General features: G+C 37.9%; 2 protein-coding genes across 2 annotated transcripts in view; both read left to right on the top strand.

The window, feature by feature from the left end:
• The window catches only part of C922_03845 (hypothetical protein), a gene marked incomplete at both ends in the record, with an annotated part of 5,661 nt that extends 684 nt beyond the window's left edge, over positions 1-4,977 (top strand). Inside the window, 3 exons of the mRNA XM_008819434.1 lie at positions 3-4,168; positions 4,442-4,584; positions 4,906-4,977. Of these exons, the coding sequence (XP_008817656.1) occupies positions 3-4,168; positions 4,442-4,584; positions 4,906-4,977 (4,381 nt within the window). The remainder of the gene's footprint in view (positions 1-2; positions 4,169-4,441; positions 4,585-4,905) is intronic.
• Positions 4,978-5,497: 520 nt separating this feature from the next.
• On the top strand, positions 5,498-7,798 carry C922_03844 (hypothetical protein; the record flags this gene model as incomplete). The annotated part of the gene is made up of 1 exon (XM_008819433.1): positions 5,498-7,798. The coding sequence occupies one exon, from the start codon at positions 5,498-5,500 to the stop codon at positions 7,796-7,798; it is 2,301 nt and encodes a 766-aa protein (XP_008817655.1).
• Positions 7,799-10,426: the final 2,628 nt, after the last annotated feature.

Below are 10,426 nucleotides of genomic sequence, written 5' to 3'. Positions count from 1 at the left end.
AGTATCAATAACAACAACGCCAACACAAAAACCGGTATCAATAACAACAACGCCAACACAAAAACCAGTATCAATAACAACAACGCCAACACAAAGACCGGTAGCAATAAGAACAACGCCAACACAAAAATCGGTATCAATAACAACAAGGCCAACACAAAAACAGGAATCAGTAACAACAACGCCAAGAACTCTGAGTTCAAGGGCGAAATGAAAAAAACATGTAGTACAAAAAAAGAGCACACAGAAGATACTGCCTTTATGCATAGTAACAACATAAGGAACTGGGTAATGCGCAACCCTGATGAAAAAAGAGAAGCCAGTAAATTATTCTATATTGTCCAATCATTAGAAAATTATAAATACATTTTACAAGACAAAAAAGCCTTCAAACATTATAAAATATTTACTGATAAGAAGTGGCCACTCATCAAAGCTCTCTTCTGCAAAAACATAGAAAATGAAGTCAGCTTCGTTCTCGCCGTGAAATTATTGGAACTTAAAAAGGTATACGCGAACAATGTAAATTTACAAAATGTTATGATAAATAATTTGATGAAAATTTATAAAAGTGAAAAAGATCTCCATGTAGATCACCTTGTCTTAAATTTTATAAAAAAATCAGACGTCCGAATCATATTGCAGAATAATGTCCTCATAACTAATGATGACTTTATTGAAATTTCTTCAAGGTACAAAAAGGAGAAAGAAGCGGACACCGAACGAAAGTTGTCCCACTCGAGCAAGGTTGATGCCCATCTGGATGAATCAAATGCAACCACCGAGGGGGAAATGACGCATTTGTGGGGTTCCCAAAGAGGAATTTGCGGGAGCAGTAAAGTGGGAAGCGATTACAACAACGAGATAAACACGCCCCATAAGGGGGGTCATGTGGATGCCCAACAGAACGATATGCATCACACAAGTAATGTAGACTATTTCAGCAAGGGCCCCCTTGATTGGGGGACCAAGCACAACCTTAACTTTGGGAAGAAGCGCCCTCCCAAGTATGCGATGAAGTATCTCATTCATTACGGGATGAAGCAACCAGCGGATTCCCCCCTCTACAGCGACGACCAAGAAGGCTCCCGCAAAATGGACAAAAAAGACAACATGAGCCTCCAAAAGTGCACAAGGAAAAGAAAAGTAATAGAGGGAGAAACGTATCAATACGAATTGAAAGGAAAACTACTGGCCAAGTTTAAGTCCCCACAGGGGGTTACATACAGAGGATGCATTAAAAGCATTTGCAAAGGTAAAAATAGCATTCTTTCCTACTTCTTAATAGTTCCCTCTTTTTTCTGGTTCAACGATTCTTACTACTTCTCTTGCTTAAACATCGATATGGACATTTTTCAACTTTTGGAAATAATCAAAATTGTTGATAACTCACGGAAGAAACAAATAGAAAGCATATCTTTATCCAAGTACAAAAGTTTGAGGAGAATTTACCACTCTATGTATAACCCTAATCCTAATGGGGTCCACAGCTTCTTACGAAAGGGGGCGGCAACAAATAATAAGCCCGTGAAATTCCGGGTGCGTGGCCCAATGGGGGAAATAGCGAAAAACACAAGAAGGCGCAAAAGGCTTACACTACAAGTGAAGCTAGGCAACAGAAACAGAAAAAAACTTGGCATACACAAACCGTTAAAGCTTAGTGTCACCAAGAAAAAAACACGAAGGGAAGTTAGGAAAAGGAAAAAGGGACAGGAAGAATGCCTAGATGGTAAGTCTGGTAGAGGGTTAAAAATTAAGAAGCGAAAAAAGGAAGTGGTGCAGCCAGAAGTAACCAAAAAAAAGCAAAAGGGGAGAAAGAAGAAAGTAGTACCAATTCAAGAGGAGAGAAACGGGGAAGAGGTGAAAGAAGTTAAGGGGATCCCAGATCTAGAAGAAGTCAAAATGAAAAAGGAAATGGAACAGGAGACAGGGCACAAAAACGGAGAAGAAGTGCGCCACAACAACGAAAAGAAGATAACCCACGAGAACGAAACCAAGGCGAACAACAACAAACCAGAAACGAAGCCCCTTTGCAAATCGCCACACGATCTGGATGGTAATAACCCAACCAAACCCATGCAGGATTCATCCACAAAGAGGTCCTTCTTCAAAATAAGCAAGGAAAAAACAAACAGGTACCTTACGAAATTTGCATATTTCTTTAAATTTTCGCTGAGCAGCAAACAGAAATTTAAGCAGGATGATGAAGAGGGTAAAGAAGGAACTGAGCCCCAAACGAATGGAAGCCGAGATGCACATGACAATAGCTACATGAAGGATGATAAAAAGGTGACAACAATTATGACGGACACGCATGTGAACGAGAACAACATAAATGTAATTGCCAAGGTGAATGAGGAGAGGGAGGACGTGAACTTTAGAAAAGAAGATCCAGATGACAAGACTCCTAACAGAAATTCCAATCAGGGATGTGCAAATATGAATGAAGTCACAGGGGACGCAGATGATCAAATGGAAGATCCGGATAAGACACTTCTGAGTAAATTAATTGAAAGTGATAAAGAGCTAGAGAAACACAGCCATCTGGATCCCCCCTCCGTGGGTAAAGGAAGCGGAGACGAGATGCACAAACATGTCAGCTATCATCAACAAAATGTGGATGAAAATGGAGTAACAATAAGCGACCATAAGGAACACTTAAATGACAATGAGGGTAACACCCCTAGTGCAGTTATTGAAGAGGGAGTTCTAAAGGATAATCCTAAACAGCTACAAGGCACAGTGGAACCTTTATATCAGCACATGGACCAAATGGGCATTACAAATGAGGAGAAAATTTTTAAAAAAGAAAATTTTGGAGACCTCAATGAAGTTAACGATGCAAAACCTACAAATTACAAAAGTGACATTCTGGGCGATAAAAGAGATTCACTCAATAGCGGCAGTAGAAGCTATCAGAACGAATCAACAACTAGCCAAAATTCCTATGAAAAGAAGGAAGCAGTGAACTGTGAGAATGTATGCGACAGGAACGAATTCAAGGCTAGCCCAAAGTACGACGAAAAGATGGAACAGACGATCGGAGGAGTAACTAGCGAAGTGAACGATCCGATGAACGGCGCACTTACGAGCTTCTCGAATGATCCGATGAATGGAGCAATTATGAGTTTCTCAAACGAACAGATGAACGAAACAATAATTAGTGACACAAAACATGTAGATAACGGATCGAAAACGTATCTCACAAAGGTGAGTAACACAAACAACCTTGTGAAAAAACAACCAGAAGAAGGAAATCATTACAATTTCACAGTACACATAAACCTCTCAAATCAAAATGACACGCCCATAATGTGTAGGACCACGCAGGCCTACTGCAACGACTACTGTGAGAACAAACTCGCCGAGCACATAAAGAAATTCCTAGACGATGAAAAAATTAAAAAAATTGAAAGGCTGTACAAATTTTGCAAAGAAGACATAAACATTTTACTATACGTTTACGTCATGCATATATATGTGAACAAATTATGCAAAAACGTAATTGTAAAAGTATTAAATCCCAAGTGTAAAAATGTGAAAAAAAAAAAATATCCTGATAACGACTTCATTTTAACCCCCCTGATAGGGTACTCGTACTCGAATTATTACTACCTAAAAATAAATAGAAGGAAAAGAAAAACGAAAATGAAAACGAAAAAAAAAGCAGAAAAAAAAACCAGGAAAAAAATGAAAGCAAAAATAAAAACGGAAAAAAAAATAAAAACAGAAAAGAAAATCGATAGGAGATTCAAACTAATTAAGAAAACTTTGATAACAAAGAAAAGGAGAAGGAGAAAAAAAAAAAAAATAGAACAAAAAGAAAAATTAACAGAACAAACCAGAACAGAAGTTAAAACAAGGAGGAAAACAACTCGCAAGAAGAAAAGTGACCTTTTAAGTGACACATACATGAAGCCGAAAAGGTCTAGCTCTAGCTTGGAAATAATTTCAAAAATGAAAAACACGGATGACGAAACGTATGGAAAAACAAAAAATGTAATAAAATGTATCACCAAATTTGTAAATTTTTATTTATGGGGTATATACAATTGGAACTACAACAAGACGCTGCGCGTTTCTTTTAATAACATTTCGAATAAAAAAATAAGCAGCTTTGATATTTACAATTTCTTCTTTTACAATTATGACACCATCTCCAACTTAAGTAATTTTTTTCATAACGCGATTGTGGCGTGGAATACTACGCCATTACCGTCGTAGTGAAGTGCGTACAATTTTGTGTGTAGAAGTAACCCTCATGTTCTGCTAACACTGCAACCCTCAGTGATGCCGATGTGATTGATGATGTTACATTATCAGAGATGGACCCCTTTGTGTTCCTACACATAAAGGGAGAAAATTCACGCAATTCGTAAAGTCAAATAGTTGTATTTATTATTTTATTTATTTATTATTTTTTTCTCTCTCCCCCCTGCAGATGAAATAAACAAAGACCTAAGCACATTAATAAGCATTTACAAAAAGGTAAGAACTGTTTTGTATCAAAATTCGTCTATATATGGGAATTTATTCTTATTAAAACCGACGAACAGCATGACCAGAACGCATTCCGATGATGAGGTAAGGCTCTATATATTCCTTTAATTTTTTCCTCACCCCCCATTTTTGAATGCATTTTATGTACATGATGTAACAATGCGCTATTCTTTGACGAACCTATTTATGCGAAACCTCAGCTGGTTCCTCCATTTTTTGAGCGCACACATATTTGTTTTTTTTTGTTTTCTTTGTTTCTTTTCTTGTATAAATTCGGCGCCGGTGTGTACTTTTTTCTGTTTATGCTAACTAGAGTAAAACCTTTTCTATCATATATCTTCCCACTCTTGTCGACATATAAATATGGATTCCCCCCCTCCTTTTCTTTGTTGGCCCCCTTTTCAGCTAATAAAATTCTGGCTAAGAACATTAAGCGAGCTGCATAAAATCAGGGAAGGCTTCTGCAAATTCTTTTAAAACTCTCTCTTAACCAAGCATAAGTAATGGGTATACGGGAGTATATGAATGCATGTGTGCATCTATGGACCTTTGTTAGGCCTTGCCTTTTTTTTTTTGTGCTCCCCTTTTTTAAGTTCCTTTATAAGAAATAATTTTTTTTTAAAACATTCGTTTTGAAGCCGTTAAAAGGCGCTATCAATTTTTTTTTTTTTAATTAAGATTTACCTTTTGAATCATCCACATCTTAACTTTATTTATTTATTTTTATTTCTTTTTTTGAAAAATAAAAAATTTGACGCAACGTTTTACTTCAACCATCATTCTGTAGAGGCATAAAAATGAAAAGTGCAACGGAGTTAGAACATCTCAATGTTTCACTTTCATATGCGCACCCTTCCTGATGTGACAACATTTGTATTCACCCTTTTCCTTTTTTTTTCTTCCTCTTCGTAAAACTGACAATCTCTTAAATGCCATGCACATATAGCATTTATCCGCCTCATGGCGAAATTTGCCCTGCTTCCACCACTTCCACAACATGCAAATGAAAAATAGCTGCCGCACTGTACTCAATCTTTTGAAGGGGAAAAAACATCCCCTTAATGCTAAAGAAGGCGGGTGTCAAAGAAGGTACTCCCATAATAGTTGCAGCATCGTTGAGAAAAAAAAAAAAGTGAGCACCCACATATCCTACTCTCTGCCTGCGCAAAGGGAGAATGAAAAATACACTTTTGAAGTCCTCATGAAAACGATGAAAAACAGGGCAGACGAGTATAACCTTATAAAAATAAAAGAGGCACAGAATAAAATACTAATTCATTTGAACACATTTACAACTAACCAAGTGATATCCACGCTCGTCCTCTCGCATAAGTATAATATGCTTAATTTTAAAATTCTTCACACAATCATAGAGCATTTGTTTCGCCATTCCTGTTTCTTGAATAGTAGACACTTGTACGTGTTAGTTTCGATCGTCAGGAAGATACACTTGGAAAACCTCGTGCACCCGTCGCAACAAGACAACCACGAGAGTACGGACCATCATAATGCTCATGTGGACGGCCACCTAGACGATGTTAATGAAAATATAAAATGGAAGGAAAAATATTACGGAGAGGTGATGGGCAATTTGGCCCTAGCCACGGGGAACGAGACGTCGATAGACGGGTACGACCTCGGTGAAGCATATCCAGGTAAACACAGCGGTGCCCAATGTCCACTTGAATACAACGGTACACTCAGCAAACATGGATGCAACAGAGGTAGCGTAAGCCGTAGCCTACCCCCGCGCGAAACTCATCCGGTGGAGGAAAACCTGCCACTGCAAAATTGCCCCGCCCAGCAGGAGGACTTCTCCGTAGAAATGGAAGATACCCATTTAAAAATTAAGGAAATTCTGACGCACAATTATAGCAATATTTACCTCAACATAAAAAAGAACATGTACACGAGTCTGTTACTGTTAAATTATTTGCATGAAGAAAATATAATCAGCAGAACAATTTTTTTAAAAATTATTTACAGCATAAATACACAATTCAGCCAGCACACATTCAGTAATAACAAAAACCGAGGCAACAGTGGCGGCCATTCCTACGATGCAAATGGAACCTATGAAGATAACATCCTCAATTCCTATCTCCAAGATCAGTGTCAGAATACATCAGCGTACGACCTATACATTCATCTTCATTTCCATTTGCTAAAAAATATGCTCACAGAGTGCGAATTTATCAACAACAAATTTGTAATGGAAAAAATAGAAAATGGCACAAGTATAAATGAGGACGTGTACAGAGATGCAAAACTATACCTTGAAGTGTTTTCTTTATTTTTTCAAAACATGGAGAGGGTTACGGAAATGATTAATCATTTAAAGGTGTTCCATTTGAATGTCCTCTCGCACGAGTTGTTCAAACTTCTCTGTGACAATAGCGCATGTAAAAATGTAAAGATATATTACTCCCTCCTCAATAGGGTATCTTGTGAGTCTATTCTGAAGATGGAAGCCACCCCGGACGTCTGCTATTCTCTTTTGAGCGTTTTGTGCTATCTCAAAAGGGAGGACATGTTGAATTGTGAAATTCGCCCCTTTGGTTACCCTCCTTCTGGAGAGCCAGCATTCGACTTGCAAAAAATCCAGGACAGGTACTCCCTCTTTTTAAACTCCCTTAACCAGTACACCCTACACGATTTTATCATAGCACCGCACGAAGCCAAAGAAGCAATCAACACAAATGATGACATTCCCATAAAACGCACCCCCAATGGTGAACCACCAACAATTGAAGAATCTCCCCACAGCTTGAGGTACAATTTTCTCGCCCACTTCATGGCAGAATTCACCTTCAACGTCGTGTGTTCTCTAAACAGGATAGATTCCTACGAACAACTTTTTATTTTAAAATATTTAATCCTCTTGAATTTGAAGAATGAATACCTAATAGATGTGCTTAAAGAACGTCAATGTAATTTCTTTATACAAAGAAAGCACTACAGTGATAGGAAGCACTTCTTTTATTTTATAGAATATTTGTTGACATCTTTTATTTATTCTATTCATGAGTTTCTCAACCTGATACATTTGATAGATCTCCCAAGGTTTCAAATTGTGCTGGACACAATCAAACCGACGAAGAAATTCACCAATAAAGTAAAGAAAATATTCGATGCCCTTAATGTGATACTGAACCAGCGCAAGCATTATTATGTAGGAAGCGGCACCAAAAAAAAAGTGCGCAACAATCAATTTGAAAAAAACTCCACTGTCCTACCAGAGGACACAACCCAGGTGCAACGTTTTCAGAACATCATCTACGATTTCTTATTTTTATAATGTGCAAGTGAGGGTGCGGGAATGTCAGGTCGTCCCGTTTTGCCATATCCATCTGCTTATCGACTGTGTAGGCAATATAACTGAAAGATCACTAATACTGACATTGCGCAAGAACTCTATAATAAAGTAGGTGCGAATTTACATTAAGTTTATGTTTTAGGGGGTGCTGTTTTCTGGACAGCATCAGTGTTTGAAGTGTAAGGATCTCCATCAAGTGCTGTTATGTGTACGGTTCAGGGCTATATTGTAAGGAAACCTCTAAGGTGTTAATTGCAAAGATGTGCGAGAAGCACAGATATCTAGAGTGTACTATTGTGTGAAGAGTACTATTGTGCCAGGAGCACTTGCATTTTAACAGTACCGACATTCCAGAGAAACTATCATTTGTAGCGTACGCTGGTCCTGGAGTCGTCTTATATGAAGGTTTGATAATTTAGGATTCAGTGTTTTATTATTTGAAGAACACAACAGCGGCGAAGCATTCTGATACCTATAGTGTACTATTATTTGAAGAGTACAACTCTCCCAGGATTACAAGTGTGTGAAATGTACCGATAGCATGCAACACTATTGTGTGAAGCGTACAGATAAGCCAGGGGTATTATTTTGTGTATTAGACAGATGTGGCCTGAGTATTATTATATAGAGGACTCAGGATTTAGGGTTCTTTCATTTGGAAAGAACTATTGCTTGAAGAGAACGAATCTGCATGAAGGAGTAGTATATGCTGAGCCTAATTGTGCAACAGGTACGGCTGTGTCTGCAATACTTGTATATGAAGCAATTGCGGCTGACGATTCTATTATATGAACACCGTAATTGCGTGAAGTGTGTGTATCTTTCTGCGATACCAATATATAATGAGTACAGTTACTTCAATGATACTGCGGTATGGGAAAAGGAAGGATTTCTTTAAAGTATTATTGCATGCAGAGTCCAGATGCCCCTAGAAGCTTTTATGTGAAGGCTTCAAAATTTAAGCTTCAATGCCCCATAATTTGAGCAACACTACTCAGTGAAGAATACTAGTGTTTGTGGAGAACTATTATTTAAAGAGTTCCCCTCACTCGTAAATACAATTGTGTCAAAAGTACGAATGACTTGCTGGACATTTGTATTAAACCTACCAGAGGCCGGTGGGACTATTCCGTGAAGCGTACGGATATGCCTGGGGTAGTATTTTATATGCAGTAGTACTATAGTAGCATCGAAACTGTGTTGAAATGTACACATGTGCCTAGAGTACTATTCTTTGTAGGGTACTAGTATCCTAAGAGTACCAGAATTTCAGGACAGGACTTACCCCTCGAGTACTATAATTGGAACAGTACTAAGGTACCTGGGATACTGCTATTCGTAGTGTAGCACTGACCAGGGGGTACTATCATTTGAAGCGTTTTGATCTATTTGTAGTGCTTCTGTAAAAGGAGCACTATTATGTTCACCCCAAGGATGTACCCACAATACTAAGTCGTGAATTGAATGTATGTGCTCTGAATATTATTATGTGGTGGATTCAGCATTTGGCGTTGCATTATTTGAAAATCAGAATTGTCCACATGGCACGGGTGTGTTTTCATCTTCAGTAGTTTATTTTTGAAGGAGTTACGTTCCGGGCTCCATCATAAGAAGATCACAATTCTGTGAAATGCACTGATGTATCCATAATGGCATTCTATAAAGACAAAGGGTATTCCCCGAGTAGTATTATATGCAGAGTACTGTCCCTCTTGGAATATCAATGGTGGTGATGACATTGATATTGTCGCAATAGCTTGGATGCGAGGATATTAATACGCATAAAATAAGAATGATCGGTTAATTTGAGAAAGAAAAAGAAAAATGTACTAACGAGGTAGACTGTAATAAAGTCTATACATTGGGGCAACTCCGACATCTGGGACAATTTTCCTTTTGGCAGGAGGAAGAAACATATAGGGTACAACCATATGGATAAATTAGGAGTATCAAGCGATGCCAAAATGGAAATGAAAGAAAACATGCGAGGGGGAACAGCAAAACATGACCAAGCGAGACCCGAAAGGACCTAAGGGAGAAGCATACCTGAGAAAATCTTCACAAAGAAGGAATCCACGCGAAAAAGGATAGGTGGGAAAACTGGAAGAAACTTCCAATAACATATATGGACAAGTGTTGATAGGGGTTGATTTCTCATCACATAAGAGAGGAGTTCATTGCAAACTTCCATCTCCCTTAAGGTATACCCGATTATTGGCAGGCACGGAGAAATATTTGTAAGTAGGGACTTAAATATATTAATCGGTGTGATGAATTTTTTTTTCTTCGTATTCAGCGCTGTGGCTTGAATTACAAAATGCACAATTTTATTTGTTGCATTAGGGCATAATGTTTTATGATATACGTCTGTTATTTTATGCATGACGCTACATAATCATTTGAAATTTATTTATTCCTTTTCGTAAAATTTCCACAACATGTTTACAACCGATTCTGATTCTGTAAAAGTATAACACATTTTTTCCTGTTGATTGTTGACAAGTTACCACGTTCGGTGTTGTTACAATTAGTGTAAGGTGTTCTTTCCTGTAGTATTTCACATCCTAATTATATAGGTATATACTTCTACCAGATGGGTAACTACTGGTT

The sequence above is a fragment of the Plasmodium inui genome (assembly GCF_000524495.1).
Source record: "Plasmodium inui San Antonio 1 unplaced genomic scaffold supercont1.17, whole genome shotgun sequence".
NCBI classification, from domain to species: domain Eukaryota; phylum Apicomplexa; class Aconoidasida; order Haemosporida; family Plasmodiidae; genus Plasmodium; species Plasmodium inui.
Note: the sequence above shows the minus strand (reverse complement) of the source record. Positions and strands in the feature narration are given on the sequence as shown.